Genomic DNA, 25901 nt, shown 5'->3' on the forward strand with positions numbered 1-25901 from the left:
GCTGGTACGGGTCCCTAAAGATTTGATATGGGCAGTGCATCAAGTTGATTTGATGGGTTCCTGCGAAAAGGCGCGCCGGAACAGTTGTCAGAGTCAGGCGGCGCATGTGTCAGAGCAGCTTTGTCAGAGGTGTCAGATGTCATATCCCACCTCTCCGGTGGTCAGGTCTTTAGACGTCACATCGGCTCTAAGACAGAAGATCCTAGCCGAGGTGATAACCGGGTCAAAGTCACTTTGTCGAGAAGGTACCCGAGGTGACACTTCCAGAGGTACCACATGGCGAGACTCCTGATTATCAGAGTCGGAACAACCATCCTCACTAGAACCATTAGGAGTAGAGCTTGTGGTCGACATTCATAGGTATAGTAGTTCGACACCACGTATTAGTTATATCAGGTCTCTTAGGAATGCCTTGAATCCAACTCTTATGTGGATGAGTCGAATCTATCTTGGATGCTAGTCGAGACTAAGTTCGGATCCCACAATGCTGATTGATGTAACTAGCGTTGTTTGATGTTACAACATTAAAAAATCAATCTACAGTAGAGTCGACCTATGGATTCTCCTAATATCATTAAGATGGCTTACTTGCTCATAAACAATCTAAGGACTATAAATTACACTCCATTTTCTACGTCATGAGATAATCGAACGATCTTACTCTCATTTCTCGAACCTACATCTCTATCTCGTCTATTGACTTGGGTATCGAAGCTCATTCCGTAGGTTTGGGATAAGCCCTGACCTTATTTTGTTCTCTGTTCTACTTGTAGGCAAGTAGCTCGTCTCCATCAAAATCTTGTTGGTATACATGTCACATATACAAAATTTAGAATTTAATTTAAAATTTAAGACTCAAATTAATTATCATGTCAAATGATAATATAAAAAAAATTAATTTTTTAATCCAATGCAAACGCGGATGGAGGCCCGCAGAAGCAAAATCACAACCGTCCCCCCAGCACTTCTATTTTGTCTCTACTCTCTAGTCGGCTGGGAAGTCCCAGGAAAATCCACGCAAATACAATCAACAACCTCCAACACACGAGACAAGTGGGTGACGTTGGCCACGCGTCCATGTTGGTTTTGCCACCTAGGATTTAACTAATTCACACATCCCGGAGAATGATGTACTCTTCGAAACCCTCCCGATGGTGCCACGTGTGGTACCTAACATACCCGGGCTTCGCCTTCCTCAGTTCCACACCGCGGTGCAAATACTCCGTATATTGCCCAACAGCTAGCACTAGTCGGATGGAATAGTAGAGGAGTATTACAGGAAGGTTCATCCCCCGTCCACATAAAAGTCTATTGAACAGCATACCCATGCATAAATACTGCCACCATCGTCTCCCCCAATTCCATTAACACGCTATTTGCCATATATTTTTCCCCACTCATCATCATTCTGATCACTTCTATTTTCGACTTTTTTTTGTGCCCTTTTTTGTCGATGGAAAATTTGACTCTCTCCGGATTATTGATAAACGTTGCCGCAAAATTTCCCTCCCGCCGCGCCATATCGGTTCCAGGCAAGTTCGATCTTTCTCATGCAAGGCTTCATCAGCTTGTTGAACGTACTGCTACCCGCCTCGTCGCCGCCGGTGTTCAACCCGGGGACGTTATTGCTCTCACCTTCCCCAACTCCGTCGAGGTCCATTTCCTTTCCCTTTCACTCCCACTTCTTGTTTTCCTCGTCGCAGATTAAGTTTGAAATCGACGAACTAAAAGATTGACAAAATCCTAGAAAGTTCATATTGTATTTGATTTTGGAAGTTGCACCAGTATAAGAACGAGAACAATTAATTATTTTATTTCTGTTACAATACGATTAAATTGTTGGGCGAGGCTTCAAAAATCTCGCCCAAACATTTAATTAATTAATTAATTCTATTGTTTCCATCGGTTCATTCTCCGCAGACAAGAATTGTTGGTATATTTGTCCCCTTGCTTATAGGCTGGTGGCAATTATTTCATTCATTTGCCGTTTCGCGGTTTTTATGATTGACCGCGTATATTCTGCTGATTATTAGCATTGATTAGTTTGCCGTTTCCGATTTTTATGATTAAATAATTAACTACGTATCAATCTGGGGGACTTCTGACTAATTGCAGTTCGTGATTGCGTTCTTGGCCGTAATTCGAGCACGTGCGACGGCGGCTCCGCTCAATCCGGCTTACACGGCTGACGAGTTCCGGTTCTACTTGTCCGACTCCGACTCAAAGATCTTACTCACCTCAAAACAAGGCAGCGCTCCGGCTCAAGCCGCCGCGTCTAAGCTCAACATTCCTCACGTCACTGTCGCGTTACCCGATGCGGATTCGGATGTCGCTCTTTCTTCCTCCCTCTCCCAGTACGAGTCGGATTCGGAGCCGGATCCGAACCTGTCATCCAAACTCATCAATGATCCCAGTGACATCTCTCTCTTTCTCCACACCTCCGGCACGACCAGCCGGCCCAAAGGCGTTCCGTTAACCCAGCTTAATCTTGTTTCCTCCGTAAACAATATTAAATCTGTTTACAGAATCACTGAGTCTGACTCCACAGTGATTGTTTTGCCCCTCTTTCACGTACACGGGTTGTTGGCCGGGTTATTGAGTTCTGTGGGAGCCGGCGGAGCCGTGACCCTCCCGGCTGCTGGGAGATTCTCAGCTTCAACTTTCTGGTCAGACATGAAGAATTACAATGCCACGTGGTACACGGCTGTTCCTACTATCCACCAAATCATTCTGGACCGCCACCTCAACAGCCCCGAACCCGTTTACCCAAGGTTAAGGTTTATACGGAGCTGCAGCGCGGCTCTGGCTCCTAGCATTCTTGCTCGGCTTGAGGAAGCCTTCGGGGCTCCTGTCTTGGAGGCGTATGCCATGACTGAGGCCTCCCATTTGATGGCTTCCAACCCGTTACCCCAGGATGGCCCGCATGTGCCCGGGTCAGTGGGGAAACCCGTGGGTCAAGAGATGGCCATATTGGATGAAAATGGGAAACCGCAAGAGGCCAATGCCAACGGCGAGGTGTGTATCAGGGGCCCAAATGTAACTAAAGGGTACAAGAATAACCCCGAAGCCAATAAATCTGCTTTCCAGTTCGGGTGGTTCCACACCGGGGACCTCGGATACTTGGATTCGGATGGATATTTGCATCTTGTTGGCAGGATTAAGGAGTTAATCAATCGTGGAGGTAAAATTTTGCAAATAATACATTATTTGTGCTATTAGTTTGGTATTTAGCATAAGTTAAAGCAATTATTACGTTTGCACTTTAGACAAAGCTTGCAATTTGATGCATTATAGAGTAGTATTTTATAAGGAGGAGAATTTTCATTTTTAAACCATGTAGCTTTTGTTGAAGATTGGCCACTTCAGGTGCATATGATAGTGATTGCTAAAGCTTGACCGCTACTTTCTTAATATCAGTTTAGGGAGGCTGGAGGTGTGGGATAGTTAGTGCTGGTGGGCCCGACATGAAAGACCTTGACAATTGTGGCTGATTATATCTATTTCTGCTTGGCAGAAATGTTAAAAAGTGTTAGCAAAATTCAGTTGGTGTAAAGATTAACGTGTCACCTTAACAGAACAGTGATTTGTGAAGTTTAAAATTTAACATCCCATGGTGGCCTTGATTTTTCAGATTACTGAATTAGTAACAGGGGGTTTAAAACTAAGGACGTTATGTCTTACGTTGTAGATTGGACCTGCTAACCGCTGTCCTGATCTGGTAGCTTACTGATGGAGCATGCAACTAATGGTTGTGTCACGGTTCTTATTAGCTTATGGTTGTTACAGCACTATTCCTTCTTACGATATACGGTGTCTGGAAATTTTGACTTGATTGTGTTATGACTCCGTTAAAGAAAAGAAACTGAAGGTCTTTCACATAAACAATTTCAGGTGAGAAAATTTCACCAATTGAAGTGGATGCCGTCCTGTTATCTCATCCAGATGTTGCGCAAGCTGTAGCTTTTGGAGTCCCTGATGACAAATATGGGGAAGAGGTAATGTCAGACATTTGTCATTGAGTCACTTTTTAATCTTTAATCACCTAATTGTTGTTGTCTATAGCTAGCCAAGGACGAAAAAGTGTGCACTTGTCTGATGTCTGGTTTCCATCTGGCAGTTTATTTGAATTTCCTAGGAAGTCTTTTGTCAAAATACTCGGATTGACTTATGGTTGCGTTCATGAACGATTACTTTGTCAAATTTCCTTTGTCATCTGAGTATGTTTTATAGTTTCCTGTGAAGTTCTGAATATGCTTCAGCAATACTAGAAGTCACTGTTGTAGTCATAGGCTAGCGAAGCCTCGTAACTACCCACTCTTTGATTGTCTAGCATGTCTCTTACAATGTCAACATCTGCCCTCCATCGTAGAACATCTAACATCCGTCTTTCCTTTCCTTACTGTGTAAACCTGTCCTTTTCTGAGAGCGGATTTATGAGGTTGAGTCGGTATGAATTTGGCTCTGCTGGAAGCCTGATTTGTCTGCTATTAGAATGATGTTGTTGTGATGGTTGTCTGTCATATATCTGCTTCAATCAAAAGATGCCATCTGCTAGTCATACAATGTCTGACATGTATTTGTATAGAAGGTTCAATTGAACTCCAATTTTTTGGTTGCACGCAAAATTTTCCCTCCAATTGTTCCTTTTTTTTTTTTTAATACAGAAGTAGAGTAATTCATGCTTCCTCCATCTCTATAGTTGTTGAGTTGTTCATATTCTGTCTTAATTCTTTTGATAACATTCTAATTTTTTTTTTGGTGTTTCCAGATTAATTGCGCGGTTATCCCCAGAGAAGGGGCTAACATTGATGAGAGTGAGGTGTCGAGGCACTGCAAGACGAATCTTGCAGGGTTCAAGGTCCCGAAGAAGGTTTTTATCACCGATTCTCTTCCCAAAACTGCCACAGGCAAAATCCAAAGGCGAATTGTGGCAGAGCATTTCCTCGCACAGATTTCTACTGCTAAGGTCCCCAAGTTTGGAGCCTAAAGAAATTCATGTTGTATTGGCTAATATCCCTCCTGAGTACCGAAATCAGAACGCAAATTCCTTCCTCACAAATACGTTGATGAACCAATTAAGATCGCCATAGAATGAAAATTTTTTGTTGTACAAAGGAAGAAAATGTGAAAAAAAAGAAGAAGACATTTTAGCTTTGTCCAGGTTATTTTTATTCTCAGCTGTCAAAGGTTTCGGTTGGGTGTTGCTTGATGGGTAGGCCTTACGTAGCACTGGCTCGCATTAAGACGGAGAAATGGCAATTTCTAATGTAATCATGCCCGACCTTGTCGGATTGTGATGGTGGAGTTATTCTTGTTGGATAGGAGGAATACAATGCATTTTACTTCCTAACAATGAGAATTTGGAATATGATGAGTAAGTCGTACAACTGCCACTAGTAAATCAAGCTCTTTGACGGGGTCAATAGGCTTGATACATTGTTGAGTAAATCGTTAAAAGTGGTTATTGAACTATTAAAAATGGCACAAATTAGTTATCGAATTTTTTTGACTGAAAAGGTCACTTGGTTCTCTAAAATGAGCCTTTCAGATCATTTTGACCAATTTAGTCGATAAACTAATCTAAAAAGTAAACTTGACCTTCTACTATAGGTTCTTGAGGATAAATTTTTTTTTTTTGATTGATTTCTTAAATAAGGAAAAAAAATAAGAACATATAGTGCAGGAGTACTGAATGTCTGAAACTTCCAGACTTCTGGTCATTCTGTGGGCTTTTGCCACCGGTACAGAAAATAAGACTCCATATCAAGTCTGGTCACTGTGTGGGATTTTGTCGCCAAAACTACGTATAAACAGACCCAATCTTGTTTATAGGAGTAAATCCAAACGGCAGAAGCAGGCAATCCAAGCTTGTTATAGGAGTTGATTCCCAAGAGACTCAGAACCAGAGAAAATTACTCTCGTCAAACTATTACATGAAGCGTGTTTTATGCGACACCGACTCCAGGATACCGGTGACTCGTGTGGTTTATTTATGTTTCACCAACTCCCAAGATTTCAGAAGTAAAATTCCCTCAAAACAGATTTAAGTTTCAACTTCATAATAACCCTCAAGATTAGGCATATCATTTATCACAGGAGCAACAATTTTTGTGTCATGAACATCACTTTCAGTAAAACCTGTAACCTCTGATAGTAACCATAACACCCAAAGCCAGAAAAGAGGTGAATTAAGAAAAGCACTAATCTGCAAACAAGAGACTTGCCACAACAGTGGCAAGACTACAGCAATCGAAAATCAGGTATTCAAAGGGGTAAACACAGAAACCTTGCAACATAAAAACCACTGAAATCCATGTTATATAATGCTAAAACTACTTAAGCTTCCTGACCCTCTTCGTCTTCTTCCTCGTAATCATAACCTTCCTCATCTGCAGTAGCGTCTTGGTATTGTTGGTATTCAGAAACCAAGTCATTCATGTTGCTTTCTGCTTCAGTAAACTCCATTTCATCCATGCCCTCTCCAGTATACCAATGCAAGAAAGCCTTTCTGCGGAACATAGCTGTGAATTGCTCACTGACTCTCCGGAACATTTCCTGAATTGAGGTGGAATTTCCAATGAAAGTTGAAGCCATCTTCAAACCAGTCGGAGGAATATCACAGACAGTAGACTTGACATTGTTTGGAATCCACTCAACAAAGTAGGATGAGTTCTTATTTTGCACATTAATCATCTGCTCATCAACCTCCTTGGTGCTCATTTTACCTCGGAACATAGCTGAAGCAGTCAAATATCGACCATGGCGAGGATCAGCAGCACACATCATGTTCTTTGCATCCCACATCTGCTGAGTGAGTTCTGGGACAGTGAGAGCTCGGTATTGCTGTGACCCACGAGATGTGAGTGGAGCAAACCCAACCATGAAGAAGTGCAATCTAGGGAACGGAATAAGATTGACAGCTAACTTGCGAAGATCAGAGTTCAGCTGACCAGGAAACCGAAGGCAGCAAGTAACACCACTCATGGTGGCTGAGATCAGGTGGTTCAAGTCTCCAACTGTTCAGAAAGCAATATCAATTTAGTCACTTGCTCAACTGTCACTTACAAATTTCTTGAAAATACATAGCCATCTGCTAGCATCTAAGCATTAGACTTCATACTTACGAAAGGATGTAAAAGTATGGAACTCTCATTTAAAATCATTGCTTGTATGCAAAAAATTAACTCTCAACCAAAACCTCTGAACAATCTTATTAATCAACAAAATTGAGTTCAAATGACACAGAAAGCTACAAAAGAAACTGAATTTGATCCACTTGTGCTAAACAACACATAATACTTCATGATTCAGATGGAGTGTCATGAACTCCAAATGATACTTCATATACACTTCTGTATAGATTCTGAAATCGTTCATCTGTCTCCCATTGCATGAATTTCTGTCATCAGTTAAATAGTGATTCATTGACAAACAAGCAAACCACTAAACGTTTAAATCACCATATCTGCATATGCAACGATGTAAAATTTTCTTTGGAGGAACAAATAGTCATAATCAGACCTGTAGTTGCCAACAAATGCAATGGACTTACAGCTGGGGGTGGTGAGCTTAAGGGTGCGGAAGCAAATGTCATAAAGAGCTTCATTATCCAGAACCATACACTCATCGGCATTCTCAACCAGCTGGTGCACAGACAAGGTCGCATTATAGGGTTCCACAACAGTGTCAGACACCTTAGGAGATGGGAAAACAGAGAAGGTGAGCATCATCCTGTCAGGATATTCCTCCCTGATCTTAGAAATGAGAAGGGTCCCCATTCCTGAACCAGTTCCACCTCCCAACGAGTGACACACCTGAAATCCTGATACATCAACAAATAGGTTACTCGTCGGGTTTTACCCATCCAATAAAATCGCCCAGAAAGCACAGAAAATCTTTGCCAGCACAAAATCGAATCAACACAGCAATTTCAAGTTAAACAAAGAGGCCATTGCCAACCAGGCTTACGAGTTAAGAACCTGGAGAACTATGAGTATATTTCATCAGATCTAGATTATTTTGCATCTTTTTTGTTTTTTTTCCCTCTCCGTCTCCAGAAAACCAAGCAAGCATACTTAAAACAAGTCGTGAAAACAACCAGAAACATACTACTAAAAGATAATCAGAATGAAGCCACGACGAGTAAAGGAGGGAATAAAAACAACCAAGACTTAAGAGTAGCAAAACTGACTAATGAATTCACAAAATCAACAGATCCACTAAAATCACACACAAATAACGCGTGAAGGTAAGACATAAAAGAATCTGTCAGAAACAAGGGTGAAGTACCTTGAAGGCAGTCACAGTTTTCGGCTTCTTTGCGGACGACGTCGAGAACGGAGTCAATGAGCTCAGCGCCTTCTGTGTAGTGACCCTTAGCCCAGTTATTTCCGGCACCGGACTGCCCAAAAACGAAGTTATCAGGGCGGAAAATCTGGCCGTAGAGCCCAGATCTGACGCTATCCATGGTGCCGGGCTCCAGGTCCATGAGGACGGCGCGCGGGACAAACCTCCCGCAGCTGGCTTCGTTGTAGTAGACATTTACTCGCTCCAACTGCAAATCGTTGTCTCCCTTGTACCTGCCGGTGGAATCGATGCCGTGCTCGGCGCACACGACTTCCCAGAACTTGGCTCCGATCTGGTTCCCGCATTGCCCTCCCTGAATGTGCAAAATTTCACGCATCTTTTTTTGTTTTGGGTTCAAAAATTTGAAACTAGAGAGGGAGAGAGTAGGAAAGCTCGACTGTAAGGAGAGAAAGCAGGGCTGAAGAGAGAACCGGTATCTTTTCTCAGTTGGAGAGAGGAGAGTGAGGAGGGGATTATATATATATATATATGTATTAAGGGATGAGTGGGGGCGCCGGATCATGGTGTTTGCTGTGACCCAAGTGGGAATTTTTGAAATTTGAATTTTCGGGCAGAGACTGAACACCAATTTTCGCCCCGTGTAACAGGTGAATTTTTTTGGATATTTATTTAAAACTTTGACCCCATTTAGTAAATAAATTTTTTGAATATTTATCTAAAATTTTACTGTAATTTAATATAGAAGTTTTTTAAAAATTTTTTAAGTGTGTAAATTTTTGAATATTTTGAAATATATAGTTTAGAAACTTTGAAAAGTTTTTTAAAATTACTATAGTTAAAGTTTTTAAAAAACTTATAGCAGACAAACTTGGCAAAAAACTTGTTTATCAAACAAGGCCTTCAATTTTTTTTGTGTGAGATTGATTATAGAAGAAAGTAATTTTTGTTTATTTGGAAAATCATTTTTCCTTTAAAAAAATTTATGTTTTCAATGAGCACAAGGCTTTGTTAGAAGTGTCATTTTTTATCAAAATTTATTTGTATTTTTAATGAACATATTTTTTAATTACATTCTTATCTCATACAGTTATAAGACTTTTTTTTTTACAAAATTTCCAAAAAATAGTAATTTTAAACATATTCATAATTTTTTTGCCTAGTCTAAAATATACTGTGTATACTTCTAGTTATGTTTGGTTAGTAGATTATTTGAAATAATTTTGTGAAAAAAAACTAAAACGTTTTTTGATGTGATGTATGTGAGATAAAAATGTAACTGAAAATTGTGTTAATAATACAAGCAAGTCAGTGTGTGTAAATAAAGTGTAAATAATGGATCTGTTTGGATAAAGTATTATCTGAAATATTATTTGAAATAATTACTATAACACTTTTTGTGATATGATGTATGTGAAATAAAAGAGATGATTGAGAATATAAAAAGATGGGTTAAAAAATGTATTTATGATGCAAATGAAATATATTATTTGAAACAATTTGGTATCCAAACAAACCTTATATATATTTGTAATACAAACAAACTCGCTGGTACTTTTAAGAGGGTCGTTTACGCGCTTAAATGGAGCGTGAGAGAGAGAGAGAGAGAGCACAAAACTGGGGGAATGGCAGAACTGGGTGACAGTGCAAATGTCTGATGATGCTGATGCGGTAAAATGGCACGTGATCTGGGAAATGGGCATGTGACTAGCACTGAAATGATATCAAAACACGCACCCTAAACCAGACCCCACCCCGCACCACCACCAAAAAAAAAAAAAAAAGAAGAAGAAAGAGCGTGCTGTAGCATCGCAAAAGTAGATGGTTAAACAATAATTTTTTTTCTTTATTTATAAGAATTGTTCCTAGTTTCGTCAAAGAAGCACTCCTAATTAATATCGCCACATTCATTGTCCTCACAATTGTAGAAAAGCTTCCCTCATTCCTCTTCCTTACAGCTTCTGATCATGCTGCTTGGCATTTTGTATTTTCAGTGTAGAGACTCCAACAAATTGGCTCTTCCTTTGAAAAAAGGTAAGGCTTTTTCTATATCAGCACAAGCATTACAATAAAAGAGTACCATATGATAATTACAATGGATAAATTCATTAGTAAACAACCAACTGCGAAATATTTGGACTTTGGACAATCACCTTTTTAAACAAAGAATGCGGTAAAAAGCTTTTGTAGTAGTAAAAGATAAAGCCCAATGCTATCTCCAAAATAATAATAATAATTACACATTTATTTACACGCTCTCTCTCTGACTTACCTGTATTATCAACATATTTTTCAATCACTTTTTTATTTTACATAATCACATTAATAAAGTGTTACAGTGTTTTTTTTTTAATGAAATTAGCTCAATAATATACTATCCAAACACACAAAAGCCCAATATTTGGAGATGATTGACTTCTATCAATCTACACATGTTAAGAAATGAGTTGAACTTAATGTTGGAGCTTCAAAAAGCTTCCAAAATGCCACGACGCAACTAGAGTGCAAGTGTTATCATGATTATATACCCGAAAACCTCATGCTCGTTATATGCCGAATTTTGGTACCAACCCAAAATAATTTTTACGTATATGAGAAAGAAGTAATTCGTTTCTGCAAGGAAATTGACGACATTCCACGGTCTAACCCGACATCTCTTATTTACCCGTCATCAATGCAGGTGGATGTTTACAGCTGCGGATTAATGTGGATGTAGAATTTCTTTTTCTTTTTCTTTTTCTTTTTTTAAATAGGCCTACTACACCAGTCCCTACAAATCCAAATACTTTGCGGTGAGGGGAAGTCTTAATCAGGCCCATGGAAATATAGCTGTGTAGCAGAAGAACGAACGTATAGCAGAAGCGTAACTTAGGACTTGGCCCATAGGTCCCATACCAAACGTGCGTCTCACTCGTTATACTGACTCCAGAAGGGTCCAAAAAAAAAGCGCATCAGCTGTCACCTGACAGAACAGTCAGGAACCTCGATCACGAGGGAAGAGGGACCAACCGTCCCTGCCAGTTCACGATAAAAATGTTTGGGCTTCATATTTCAATTATTTACTTACATCATCTTACAATTTTCAATACACCTTTTTATCTTCCCAATATCTTTTTATCTCACATACATCACATCACAAAAAGTGCTACAGTAAAAATATCCCAAATAATCCCAAATAACTTACAATCCAAACAAATATGATTCAGATTTCATTTTGTATTTCGATTTTAATAACATATGTGAAATTTATAAAATTTTATTCTAAAATTACACGTAATTAAAAGTAAATTAAATTATGTACAGATAAAATTATGTCGTGTGCAAAGTATACATAATTGCCAGACCGTTCCTGGTCCCGATGGCGAGTGGCTGGACAAATTCTGCAGAATGCACGATACCCAGGCTTGCTTTAAAATGCCCTCAAATCTAAACCCCAAAAAAGGAAAAGGGGAAAAAAAAAAAAAAAAAGAAGAAGCAACTCAAATCTAATCGAAACACACACCAAAAATACACGCGCTTCAAATCTCTGATTATTCATGAATGTACGCACGTTGAAGACTTTATCCAATTATTATTCGGAACCTTAAAAAAAAAAAATCAGTCCAAATTCCAAAATCACAATAATGTGGTCTCCACTGGGGATGGGTGCCTGCCTGGATTTGATGTTGAAGAGAAGCAAATGAGTCATCAAATGAGTGCCCAAGTAACCATCATACCACCTTCGGAACCAAGCAAAAAGAAGAAAAGAATACCCAATCCACAAGTCACATTTTGCTTTCTTTTAACGTGCTGATGTTCACCTTCCTGCTAATTCCTCAACTTTTTTCTTTCATTTTCTTTTTTAACACAAAATTTTATCATCCTTTTAATGTCTTTGTACTCTTTTTTATACTGGTAGTATTAGTATTAGCTAGTTTTCAGGAAGTACACTGAGTGTGTCTGGATAGTAAATTATTTGAGATAATTTTGTAAAAACATATTGTAAAATTTTTTTGATGTGATTTATATGAGATAAAAAGGTGATTGAAAAATATATTGATAATGCAAGCAAGTCAGTGTATGTAAATAATGTGCATTCAAAACACACTTTGACCTAAGTGTTGGCCCTTATCTATGTATCATGGAGCTAGAGCCATCCATGTTCCATCCCACAAAGGCTGTTCTATCCCACGAGGCCGGTTCCATCCCACAAGGCCTGTTCCATTTATTTTATCTCAATCTTTTTTTTTTTTTAAGGATATTTTATCTCAATCTTGAAATCTTGAAAATCTGTTGCATCACTAGTTAATGTAGTGAGTTTGATCTCTTAACTCTTATTGATTTATGTACCGAGGATGTCAATATAAGTTGGTTAATTTGGTAAGAACGAATCACCTCTTTACAAAAATTCGTGTGTTCAAATCTCACTGTTAATGTGAGAACTGCAATGATGGACGAGCTATAAGAATCATTGTAGGAAACTTGTGGTTCTAAGGGTATGTTCTGATTGGTTGTGACGATCAGAGTTAAATCCATCCAAAATTTTTATTACAAAAATACAATATATATATATATATATATAGGTCTATTTTATTGGTCAAAGGAGAAATATGTCGTTGCAAAGGAAAACAATTAATTTTGTAGTAATATTTTTAGTTTGTTGCATTTTTTTTTTGAATGTTTTGTAGACCAGATGAAAACCATGCATGATATGGTAGACAATCAAAACTAATATCAAAACCGTACAGGCGTTCAAGAAATTAAAAAGGAATAATTTCAGAAATCTCCCTTGAGATTTCTGACAATTTCACTCAGCTTCTCTTAGGTTTAAGAAATTACACTTATCTCTCTTGATATAGTAAAATACCTATAATACCCTCAATTTAGTAAACAATTTTAAATTTAAGACAATAAATTTACAAAACCTAAAAAAAATATATTTTTCTATCTCTTGTCTATTTTCTAGTTAATATAATATCTTTTTATTATCTTTAGTTTTGTGAATATTAGCAATTTAAAATTACAAAATCTACAAAGAGAGTAAATTATGTGTCAAACTAAAAGGCAATAAAGAGGCTCACAATGATAGAGAAATAAATAATGAAAATAATGATTAAAGTAGGAAAAAGAGCTAAAGATGTAGAATTTTTCATATTTTTGTTTGTTGTTGAGAAAAACTTTTATAAAATATCAATAATTACATTATGATTTCTTTCATTGGATTAGAATTTTTTTAATTATGATTTTATTATAGAGGTGGAATTTATTCTCTAGAGAGTTTTTAAAATCATAGGAGAGTTGTAATGGTGGTTCTAAGTCAAATTAGCTTATATTGAAAAGGTATTTGAGTATTGATATTTAATTTGAGAGTATAAAATTGGTTATCAATGAGGGGTTTTTTGCGTGTGTGTTTTTTTTATTGTGACAAGTATTGATACTGCATATGCAATATGAGATTTTTTTTATGACTACTTGATTTTAGAACTTATGATTGGATGGTTGTTAGGGATTTGGCTTGTTGATTTTTGCAAAGTGTGAAAGAAAATGATTGAGTATACTATATTTTTCTTTTTTAGTTTTGTATGAAAGGGCAATTTTGAATTTTTGAAAGAAAATCTAAATCTTGGATCTACATTGTTACTAAATAGTAAAAATATGGGAGGTATATGTAATTGTTAAAATCTGAGGGGAGCTCTTTATAATTGTGAGAAATCTCAGGGGAGGTTTGTGAAATTATCCCAATTAAAAATGGTGCATCGATATGCAGGTTCCTGAAAATATATCAATAAACTGATTTTGAAGGAAAGCGCTACAGCATAAGTTTTTCACTGAGGAAATCGCGGAAGCCCACGCTTGGCAAAAACCCTTGACCGCCCGTTTACGCGAAGTTGCCCTTGCTGGCTGCTGCCTGCCTGTAGCCTATTTTCATCGTTCTTCTTCTTTCTCCCAACTATCTCCACCACTTTCTACTACTGTTACACTGCTAAAATTTCACTACCTGAGGCATTTCTCTTATACTAGTATAGGAACCAATGGTGAGCAAGAGGCAGAAATTGGCCCGCAATCGATTTAAAGAAGAGCACCCTGAGCTCTTCCCAAAGCCAGACCCAACGCCTCCCAAAGACCCAACCAAGAAGAAGAAAAAGTTATCCAAATTCAAGAGGAAAAAAACGGTTTCCAATGACCCAAGTAATCCCAAGAAATCCCTTATGGGGAAAAAACACCCACTTAGAATTCCAGGTATGAAGCCTGGCGACAGCTGTTTCATATGCAAATCACCCGACCACATTGCCAAGGACTGCCCTCAGAAAGCTCAGTGGGAAAAGAATAAGGTCTATTATCTTCAATTTACTTATGAATGTACATGTGTGCGTGTGTATATATATAAACTAAGTATTCATGTAGTCCGGAACAATCTGTGATGGGATTTTCGATGGTTGTAGATATGTTTGTTATGTCGGCAACGGGGTCACAGTCTTAAAAATTGCTCGAAGCAGAAGGACGATTCCACCGATAACAAGTTCTGTTATAATTGTGGGCAGACGGGGCATTCTCTTGCTAAGTGTCCACAGCCTCTTCAAGATGGTAGTATTTTCTATTTGACGAAAGTTTTATTTTTCCATAGCCCTTTACTCAATGTTACTAGTGGCATTTTTATGTGTTTTGACTTACTCTTCATTGTCATTGCTTGTTTTATTATTGGTACTTAAATTTGCTTCTTAATGACATTATGTTCCAAGTTGTTATCTCTGTCCAACTCTGGAGGTTACCACTAGTCGGTTGATGATATTTCATTCAGCGTCTGATTTTTCACTCTCTCCAACGCAGCCTGGGCAGTTGGATGAACTTTTAAGCCTAAATCATGCCTGTACACCTAGAAATGGGAATTAGAGACTAAGAGATGAAACAAAGATATGTGGATATGCATAGTTGTACACGATGCAGTATCAACGATTATGAGTCGTGATTTCAAGATAATAGAATCTTGTATTGGAGGTTGTCATTCAATCATTTAGTGCATTTTTTAGTATGCTGCATCAGATATACTCCCCGAGTAAATTCAAAGAGGTTCTTGTGAACTCATAAATATTTTGAGGAAAATTATATCTTGGTCAGTTTACAAACTTAGAAGATTAGAATTATGGCTTTTAATGTAGGGGGATTCAATTAGTAAGCTTTTGGTCACCTAGTTCCTAAGTTTTTTCACCTGTTCCGATGGTTTAATCAAACTAAAGAGTCCTGCCATGGTCTTATCATTGACTATCTTCTTGATTTTCTTCCCTTAAAAATGCAGGAGGAACACGATTTGCCAATTGCTTTATTTGTAATGAACAAGGGCACTTGAGTAAGAACTGTCCACAAAATTCCCATGGAATTTACCCAAAGGTACATGTATGATGGCTTGGTGTTTGATTGATCAAATAGCTGTCTTAAAAGCCAACATTATAAAGTTCTTTTACTTGTAGGGTGGCAGTTGTAAAATCTGTGGTGGTGTCACACATCTGGCTAAAGATTGTCCTAATAAAAGCAGCAAAGCTTCTAATGCAGTTGGAGTAGCTGGCAAAGCACGTAAGTTGTCTTTGTATCACAAACATTCATTTTGAGCTAGTATTTTGAAAAAGTTTATTTTGCTTCCACTTATTCAACAATATTGGTTACACTCAATGAAGGGTCAATATACCTTGACTATGATGGTGGCTGTTGCCTGGTTCCTGTTTTCCAGCATATATTGAGATTATATTAGAGATACTGTAAGTCTCAGTGTGTGTTTGTGTACTAGGGTCAGTTCTCAAAATTTGTTCTAGTAATTGAGAAAATAAATAAAACATAGACATGTTTTAGAGTATTGCTACATGTTATATGACAATCATCCACCCATAGTGAGCTGTTAACCCTCATGATTTAGAGTAGTTGGACTCCACCTAATCTCGTGCTTAAACTTCATTGTGTTGCAATGTGCTTTAATTTATTACTATCTAATGTTAAACCATGAGATTCATCAATGTGGTCTTGATTAATACAGATACAAATCATGTACCATACAACTACTCTGTTTCATTTGTTTATCATAACTTTCCCTGAGAATGATCTTGGTTGAGGTCAATTGAAAGATGTCTAGGCTGTAATACTTCAAAAAGTTTGTTTCACTGTTAAAGTACATTCACTAAACTAGTATCAGCATCTTCATGAGCATGCCTTCGTTAGCCTATTGGCTTTGCTTAATTGTAAATGCATTTACCAGATTTGGAAATTCCTGGACAAAAGTTCACCATATGTTTTCTTCCAGATGTGATTAAGAAAAAACAGGCAAATCCTTTGCCGGCTTAGGTTTCTAACCTTACTTGCCATTAAAATGGTCATTTGCATGTATAAAACCTTTGCATTCCTAGTTCACTCCCAGCAACCTTACTTTTCTACAAGGCTTACCTCTTCTGGAGTAGTTGTTTCATAAGTCTAATAAGAGATGAATCAAGTAGTTAACTTAGTCATAGAAAAATATGACAGGAATAAAGCAGTCTTAGTATCAAGTAAGGGGACCCCCTGCCACTGGGATGATTCGTTAGCCTAATGAATAGCGAGGTTTGACCTTGTGCTTTTTTCCACTCAAGTGAGAAATATAATATGCAGTGAGCAAAACTGCCGGGAACTGTGTATAGATGATTTGTATTGAATTTGGCCTTGGCTATTCCTTTTGTGAGTGCATGACTTTAAAGTCAAGCTCTTGTGAACTTTTGTGGGGGAGGAAATTGATGCCACTTTGGGCGTTGTGTATGCTATATTGTGCTTTTAAGTTCTGATAAATGGCTAGGTTCATTCTCTGTTCTGATGCAACCTAATTTACTGTTTTGCGGTTAACAAATACTGATATTTTCAATTTTTCGTTCAGGGGCAGCTGAAATTGAAGAGAGGCCTAGAGGACAAATCACCAGGTTTATCAGCGGTGATGATCTTGAAGATGACTTCTTGGCAGGGGATACATTTAGTGGTAACAAAGACACGTCCTCTGAGCCCATGACCCCGGCACCTGATTCAAAGCAGAACGTAAAATTGAAGACAAAACAAGGAACCAAGGTGGTGAATTTTGTAGGTTAATACCTAGGAAGGTTTGGATAATAATAGGGCCACATAATCTTGCAGTTCGTAAGTCAGTTACTCCATCTTTTACCAAGTTTGAGAGGCAGCTAATCAGATTCCCACAAATATGGTACTAGCCTGCACTTTTTGGTCTGTGGTTACCTGAGCACTCAGTTTGAGGCGTGCACATCATATGTATGTTATTGATAAAAGGTCGAATTGAATGATACCAAGGGATTGCTACTGTTTTGGCCAGATGCAGGTGACAAGACATGTTCTTTTGCCCCCATTATTAGCTAGCTAATTGGATACGACTTGTATGGAATGGGTATATACTTTGAAAGGAGGCTAATAGCACCTCCCAAAATTTTGCTGAACTTGCTGTATGTGTTACAGTTGAGAGTTGAAAATGCACTACTCTCCCAAGATTTTGTTGTAACTCGTAAACATGAGAGAGATAAGAGCAGCGTCTCCCGTTCTTTTCAGTCGAGTGCTGTTACCTGTTACTATGTGAAAGTTATGCTACTAGAGAACGACATTCAGCTATATGTATAGATCATGGTTTACCAAAGCAAGATCACGATATTCAATGAAATAGGCATTTCTTTTCTGGGATGGAAGAAATCTGGAATAAAATGGAAGAGTAAAATGGAGTAACAAAAATGCTTAAACATGGTCATTGGTAATTTATGCTGTTGAAGTAGGTAATCCAAAATATTAAGTAGAAAGTTCCAAGCTAAAGTTAAATTGAAACCAACCGTAATGGGGGCCCCAAAAAAAAAAAAAAATCGTAACCCGTAACCATGATTTCAATTTCTTTTTGGGGCGTAATTAGTGTGAGACAAGGGAAGGGACGATTAGGGAGAGGAAAGCCGACGGTCATGCATGGCAATTTGTGCAATGGCTACGTGGGGAAACAAAATAAAGAGTTTGTTGTGGACATGATCAGCCCAAGAGGCGAGACAATTCTCAACCCTTATTTTTTTCCTGGAAATTCTATTCTTCCCCGCATTTTTCTCCTCTATTAAAACTGTCAATATCTTCATCATTTCAATTTTCAAGGATCTCTCCTTCCTATTGTCTCATCGTTCTTGTTTTTCCTCTCCTCTTTCCTCTCTTCTTTTCGTTTGTTTGTATTGCAGGGTTCCTTTACCCATTATTTGAAGATTGCAACATGGTACGTTCTATCTTTCTCTATCCCCTCATTCTCATGCATATTATATTTGGCAACTTAAACTTCCTTTGGAACACAGAATGGTAAATTAATTTGTTTCTCTATCTACCCAGATCTTTAAATCCATTTTGAAATTCTTATCATCGTATGTAAAAATAAAAATAAAAAATTTCATGTTCAATGTGTAGACATTCGCAAATCATTCACTCTATCCAATTAATAAACTTTCTGAAAGGCCCTTAAAGGACTTAATCTAGATTGATCATTAGTGAACCACATTTTAATTGTTTGATACGATCCCCTAGAAATGTGAAAGAAGCTACCAATGTATTCACTCTCCTTGTTAAAAATAAGAAGAGAGGGACATATAAGAATGGCTAGGCGATGTTCAAGGAGGTAACAAAAAGAAAATGGAGATTTGTTCATGTAAACACGTCCTGTTTCTTATGCTATTTTTTTTTTTTTTCAGAATTAGAGCCCAAAATCAGGCTAATTTCGTATCTGTTGAGATTTATGGCAGTGAAATTACTTTGTTCATCAAAAAAAAAAAGAAAAGTTTATGATATACCGTTATCAAATGTGATTTTTCTCCAACATTTGTCAATTAATATGAGCTGTTGCGTTTCGTAATCTTTCCAATTATGAAAACATTTTTGACAGGCGAATGCTACATCTGGAATGGCTGTGGAAGATGAGTGTAAGCTGAAGTTTTTGGAGTTAAAAGCCAAGAGAAACTATCGTTTTATTATTTTCAAGATAGAGGGTCAACAGGTGGTGGTGGAGAAGCTTGGGAGTCCTGAAGAAAGTTATGACGATTTCACTGCTTCTCTGCCAGCCGATGAGTGTCGCTATGCTGTGTTTGATTTCGATTTCATCACCGACGAGAACTGCCAGAAAAGCAAGATTTTCTTCATTGCTTGGTAAGGTCTTTAGCCAACCTCGTTGCCTTTTTTTCGTTCGAAGCCATTTCAAAAACCCGCAAGACTTCATTTGCTAAATACATCTTTCGATCCTGAAAACTTCCATAAACTATTTTTGATTGTCACTCATTGAACAGTACAATTCAGACGCACGTATCTTGTTAGTATTTTTTTTTTTGACGTGTTGAAGTTACAAAAGTTGTATGGCGTGATGCAATAATTAGGTCCCCAGACACATCGAAGGTGAGAATGAAGATGGTTTATGCGAGCTCAAGGGATAGATTCAAGAGAGAATTGGATGGGATTCAAGTGGAATTGCAGGCAACAGATCCTAGTGAGATGAGCTTTGACATTATAAAAGGACGAGCACTCTGAATATATCACCTTCACTTGATCGCCATCACGGAGACTCGGACTCTTTTTCTAGTACTATAATTCCCAAGCAATGTTATCGATTCGTCTTCCCTTTTTTTCTTTCTGTTCTTATTTTTGTTTTGGTTCCCTCAATTCAAAACTAAAACGTGTAGTGTAATGTAATATTATTGCAACCACTGTGTAATTTGAGATTCACAGTCTTAGCCTAATATACATTGGCTTGTAACAGCCTTGATCAGCTCACTTGATTGTGAATTCCTGACCTGCTCTCTACGGAGGAACACATCAAATTACCAACTCATGCCTTGTTTATAGAGAGAGCACAATTTAGAACGATAAACAGATATTAACTGGACGTGAATGTTTAACACACACACACACACACACACACACACTTTATATATATATATATATATATATATATATATATAAAGCAGTGAGAGCAAAAGATCTCATTTGAAGTTTCAAAACATTCTTCGTTGCAAAATACTCCTGATTTTCCTTGTACTACTACAGTCACAATCTTTAGGTTTGAAAGTTGTCCTCAATGCGTGCGGGGCGAGATGATTAACCCATCCTATATGGACAAATTTCTTTTGTAAGTTTGACCGTGGGCCTATTCCCGTGTAATTATTTTGACTGAATTTAGATTTGGATTTAGGATAAACTTTTTTTCCCCGCTTTGCTGTTGCATCTTTTAATAGTTTTTTTAAACAGTTTAAAAAGATAAATTCTAGAATATACCCAAAAGTAGTTTCAAGTGATCTGATTTTGCTAATCAATTTTGACAAAATCGACAATGAACGAGAACAAACTGCCGAGTGGTTTTGGTGAACGAGAAGCCAAATTTTGGGAATGTATTTTGAAAAGCGAGTGATGCATAACAATTGTTATCTATGCCTCGAGACGCAGAGCCAGCAAACAAGATGATGGCATGAATTAACTGTACGTGCTCATCTTTGAGTTTTCCAGTACTGTTTTTCCCACTTCTGTACTTGCTCTATCGAAATTTCTTTTCTCTGCAAAACTGAACGAAGAGTAGCAGGATCATAAGGAGGAGGCATAGTACATGGAGGCACCCCAGAGGGTCCAGCAGCAAAAGAATCCATCATGTACTTCTTAATTAATCCCTCCGCTGGGCAGGCCATTGACTCTGAACACAGCTCTACTGCTTGTCGAGGAACAGTTGGCTTGTACGTTAGAAGCTTACCATACTCTGCCAACAGCTGATACATGTAATCGTACACATACTTCATGTTTAATTCCTCCTGAATAAATCTACTTGCTGCCTTGCCAATAGCCTGTGCCTGTAATATCCATGCATAGACGCGTATCTGTTAGAAAGCGTATCAACTTTGAAGCTTGATACACTGATCAAACACCATGTCAAGACTGGAATTAGTTCATAATCAAAGGCTGTCCAACTTAGAGCTATTTTCTGGTGCATTATAAACATGCTACAGTTGTCCATTGAGGCAATGTAGCTCGACAGGCCGATTACTGTTGATCAGCATGATGAGAATTAAGGGCATACCTCTTGCTGATGGCTATTGCCCCAGTCGACTGCATACTTGATTGATCTGCACATGGTATCATCTCTTATGGGCCAATAGTGTTGCAATGGCATCAAACTTCTTGTGAAGAAATCATAGTAATGTTGCTTCACTATCAGAGTAAGAGAATCACAGGCAAGAATGTATTTTTCGCTCACAGACCATCCGATTCCTTCTATATAAATTTTGTATCTGTTCGGTTCATTCAAGGGAAAAGGAGAGAAGGTCAAAATCAAAATTCACTCGATCTGGCATAGAGCAGCATAAAATTAATGGAGAGCCTGAGTGCCCAGCTTCCACAGAAATGACAGCTGGAATGATTGAGGAGCTAGAAAATGAGCAAAAATGTTCGCTTTTCATTTTCATCTTGTACCTGTGTTTGCATTGGTTTGCTAAATCGGAATTTTTGAAACCTTCCTTTTGTTCTCGATGCCAGTCCTGTAAACTATAACTTGTTACAGACTGCCAATGGGCCATAAATTTCATATGCAGGAGTACCATTCAGCTAATAAGTTTTTGTATTTTCTTTCTTTCTATAATGCTTATGAATTACGGGATAAAAGAAAATCTGGGCACCTAAATTCTAATTCAAAGATGAAACGGAAATCTTGAAAACGATATATACACTTAGGTTCAAAAGTAGAATGTGGGATAGCATGCAATATTCAAAGAATTATGTGGCTATGGTCAGCTATAGTAAAGATCATCGGATTTTAATACCCGTCAGAACCTGCGGCCTAGTAGGTAAATCTTTGAGGGAGACAAAATCCAACATTGAAAAGGATGAACCAGATTCCATCACATGTATCATCTGCCTAAAATGGTTTTGGATACACAATATATGCAGTATCTATTACCTGAGCATAAATGCGCAGATTCCAGTCGTGTTCATCCGAAAGATTGCACCTGAGCAAATCCATCCTCTTTGGTGAAACATGAGGATTGCCCTTCCAAAATGCCAACGGTTCTCTGTCCATCCATTTTCTTCTTTCATTCGCTTCTTTTAGGTCCTTGGACAATGGTTCCCATGGCTTTATATTAATTTCTGGCCTGAAACATTGAAAGTTTTTACCAGTATCAATAAAAAGGAAAGGTTCGTATCAATTTAAATAAGCATTAAATCTGCTCTCTTTAGAGCACTTCTAAGGATGTGAAGTCCTTAATGAAAAATTCACCGCATGTAGTTGCAACATGCTAGATTTATAGGTAATCAAGAGATTTAGAGATATATTCCAACTCTCAATTGCGTTAAGTAATCGACTCGCCATACTTGGGAAACAAAATCAGAAGCAGCGGCTACACTTTTGGGTCAGTTTCGGGGCGGGGAGCCGAAGAGAGACCAGAAGAATGATTCATTTGGATTTCTGTTTCTGTCGCGACTGACGAATCACAGTACATATCCAGTACATGCTACCTTAACACCATTAGTTAAGATTACTAAAAAGTGGAGGAAATGCTTACCATCCCCAGAACGACCAATCTGGAAAGACAATGTCGAAGGTGGCATCATCCCCGTCATAACTGAATAAAGGTGGCGGTGCCTTAGCATTGGCACTGGGGTAATATTCTTGCACAATATTGGGGCGATCACCGCAGGTGAATATGAGGTCCAAATCAGGCAGTCGGCCAGGGTGCCGCCGCAGCAACTGTAAAATCCCCCACTGGGTAAAGATGTCTCTAGTCTGAAACGAATGCTTATACGTTTCGACATAAGCCGTGCCATTCACTATCACCAACCGGAAAGCAGCATTCTTATCCTTGGCTGCCTCAACCATCTCCGGCGTGATTCCCGTCTTTCTCCAAGGCAATAAATCTTCGTGTATCCAACGGAAGTATTCTGGGCATTGGGGTTGCTGGGCCACTGCTTCTGACTTCTCGTAAAAATCTTGTGATGAGTATTTTGATGGGTAGTAATTTGTTGGGCAAGTTTTTGTAACGTTAGCAAGCGAGCAATTCAGGCGGAATTCGGTTCTATTCCTGTGCAACTTTTTCCCCGCGGGATGAGTGTATTTGTAAAATGGTATGCGGGGGAGTATTGATTTCTGCTGGAAATTTCCAGCAATTGACTGCAGAATATAATATTGAATGTAATGTAAAAGTCAGTACCAATCAATCAAAATCTTAAAGGTAGCGTGTGGAGAATAGATTAAAAGGATAAGACACAAGGAAAGGTACAGGGCACCGTTTTTCAAAAGCTATGAGCGATTGACCAAAGACTCCCTTCTCGCATTTACTTCCAATCTTTTTTCTTTCTTTGAATGATGTTATGTCATTGTGGAATTTTCATTAAGGTACAAAACTAATTTGTCAAAGACATATCAATGGAAAGATCCTCGATTGCTATCTTTTTCAGTACTATTTGCAACTCTTGGATAATGTTGTCTATTATTAATTATATGAGTTAATTTTGTATATATTGATTATGCATATACTAGTGATAAGGGTTTGTTTGGATAGTGTATTATTTGAAATATTATTTGGAATAATTACTGTAGCACTTTTTGTGATGTGATGTATGTGAGATAAAAAGTAGTTGGGAATATAAAAAAATAGGTTGGAAAATGTGTTTGTGATGCAAGCGAAATATTATTTGGGATAATTTTGGTATCCAAAATGTGTATATATTATTGGCGTTTTAACAAAAAGTAGATATTAGTGGCTATATGTGCATGCCACATAATTTTATGGAATTTTCTCACCAAGTTAAACACTTAAGAATCACCTAATAATAAGTGATTCTTGTATGTCTAAGTTGGTTATATCCTATTTTTACTCATTAAATTGATATATTGATTGATTTTCAAATTACCAAGATGCCAAAAGTAAAATATATTTCTCCATATATTGAATGATTTCAGTATTTAATTCACAGGGATGATAAAGTCCTCCTACAGTTCTGTTTGTAGTTGTGACAACTGACAAATGTCGCTCATTATTTTGAATGCTCTTGTCTATTCAATAATAATAAAAATAAAAATAAAAGAATGAACTTCCACAGACAGTTCCTTTGGAGTTGTGGCAAATGTCATTCAAATTTTAGTGGCACAAAAAAATAAAAGAAAAGAAAAAGGGAGTGGATATAGCAAAAGGAAACAGAAAAACAAATATTCATCAATGGTAAGAAAATTGAGGCCATTATTTTCAATCAATTACATACCCGTTATGGGTTTTGCCTTATTTTCTACTTATAGTTATTGTCTGCGGTTTGTCCGACGAGTGTCCATAGAGCACTCGTTAAGATATTTTTAGGTGTTATATTTTTTGAAAATATATGATTAATTAGAGAAAATAAATAAATACAAGACAAGGTAGACAAGATTAAATATGAAAAGTATATAAATGCAAGAGAAGATAATAATTATAGAATGTGTATATATATGATAAGTTAGTTGAATACTAGGTGTATTAACGAGTGCCCTAACGGCACCCACCTGTTAGAAAAACCCTGTGTGGTTTAGATGTAGTTATTTCTTAAAATAAGGAATAACCTGAATAAAAAGTCAAGAAGTGAATAAAGGCATCCAATAATTTAAGATACAATGAACTTCAGTCAATATAAATCCCCAAAAGCATCTGTACAAGAGTATAGTTAAGTCATAAATCAACTCCAAGATACTGTGGTGTTACACCACAACTCCTATAACAAGTCTTTTTGTATATATAACTTAAGTTATTAGGTAAATCCGCATACTCATATTTGTTGTCTCTTATATTTAGATTCTTAATTTTTCGAATTAGATATAAATCATTTAAAAGTCTTAGCAAAATGAAATAAAGTACGGTTTAATTATGAGCCATTGGTGGAAGACTTGATTAACGATTTTAAAAGGATACGCATGTAGTAGATTTTCTTTCCCTTATACGCAGTTGTAGATCATAATCTCAATATTGACAATAATTGTAATTGTAAACTGACGGCATGTATATTATAGTCAATATTATTGACTAAAATGTAATCTTGTTGTAACTTGTAAACGTTAAATTAGCACGTTAATTTTTTTTTTTTTTTGGGTTCCTTCAAGTCAAGAAAATATGGGAGAGTGGTGTCAGGTGTGAGAGGAGGGCAAGACAGAAAGAGATCAAAGAGTATAAGCCGTAAAAGTGAGAAAGAAGTTTAGGCACTCACCGAAGAATCGATCAAACGCGTAGAGAGGAATGCGGTAATGCAGAGAATGATTAAAAACAGCATGGCCAACGAAGATCTCACCAGAGTAACTTCGGATTTCCATGGAAGTAATATCTTCTCCGTGCAGTACCTGTATACCCCTAATCCCTTGAGAATACCCTGCATCCGGCCGGCAACTTCCTCTCTCATCTTCACTTTCTTCTTTCGTCCTTGTTGGATTTATTACGTATATCTCCGCAACCAAGTATAACTTGCTCACTACCGAATGAACTGGTTTACCTTTGCTTTACACCGCTTTGATGTATGTGAACCTGATAACCTGCAGGTCCATAATATTTGGTGGGGGTACGTATAACACCATATGCTGTCAACTGCTTCGCATGGCGAGATGCTTT

The 25901-nt window shown here is 37.7% G+C and overlaps 4 protein-coding genes across 4 annotated transcripts; 2 read left to right on the forward strand and 2 right to left on the reverse strand.

Annotated features, from left to right (window-relative positions):
• The first annotated feature begins 1240 nt into the window (after positions 1-1240).
• LOC113760913 (oxalate--CoA ligase) lies at positions 1241-5371 on the forward strand. The gene is made up of 4 exons (XM_027303663.1): positions 1241-1654; positions 2116-3181; positions 3892-3995; positions 4769-5371. The coding sequence occupies exons 1-4, from the start codon at positions 1454-1456 to the stop codon at positions 4985-4987; spliced, it is 1590 nt and encodes a 529-aa protein (XP_027159464.1). The 5' UTR covers positions 1241-1453; the 3' UTR covers positions 4988-5371.
• A 671-nt stretch (positions 5372-6042) lies between these two features.
• On the reverse strand, positions 6043-8798 carry LOC113760914 (tubulin beta-1 chain). Its single transcript, XM_027303664.1, has 3 exons — positions 8290-8798; positions 7553-7822; positions 6043-7016 (listed from the first exon to the last, which is right to left on the reverse strand). Exons 1-3 carry the CDS (start codon positions 8681-8683, stop codon positions 6337-6339), a joined length of 1344 nt encoding a protein of 447 aa, XP_027159465.1. The 5' UTR covers positions 8684-8798; the 3' UTR covers positions 6043-6336.
• A 5338-nt stretch (positions 8799-14136) lies between these two features.
• On the forward strand, positions 14137-20055 carry LOC113762829. The gene is made up of 10 exons (XM_027306447.1): positions 14137-14615; positions 14727-14868; positions 15578-15669; positions 15750-15852; positions 17171-17367; positions 17755-17907; positions 18194-18246; positions 18421-18535; positions 19193-19452; positions 19677-20055. Exons 1-10 carry the CDS (start codon positions 14316-14318, stop codon positions 19825-19827), a joined length of 1566 nt encoding a protein of 521 aa, XP_027162248.1. The 5' UTR covers positions 14137-14315; the 3' UTR covers positions 19828-20055.
• A 572-nt stretch (positions 20056-20627) lies between these two features.
• LOC113762901 (protein O-glucosyltransferase 1-like) lies at positions 20628-25885 on the reverse strand. Its single transcript, XM_027306531.1, has 6 exons — positions 25507-25885; positions 22842-23446; positions 22238-22430; positions 21754-21818; positions 21362-21572; positions 20628-21134 (listed from the first exon to the last, which is right to left on the reverse strand). Exons 1-6 carry the CDS (start codon positions 25693-25695, stop codon positions 20781-20783), a joined length of 1617 nt encoding a protein of 538 aa, XP_027162332.1. The 5' UTR covers positions 25696-25885; the 3' UTR covers positions 20628-20780.
• Between the last annotated feature and the right edge of the window lie 16 nt (positions 25886-25901).

This window comes from Coffea eugenioides, chromosome 2, assembly GCF_003713205.1.
Source record: "Coffea eugenioides isolate CCC68of chromosome 2, Ceug_1.0, whole genome shotgun sequence".
Lineage (NCBI taxonomy): Eukaryota > Viridiplantae > Streptophyta > Magnoliopsida > Gentianales > Rubiaceae > Coffea > Coffea eugenioides.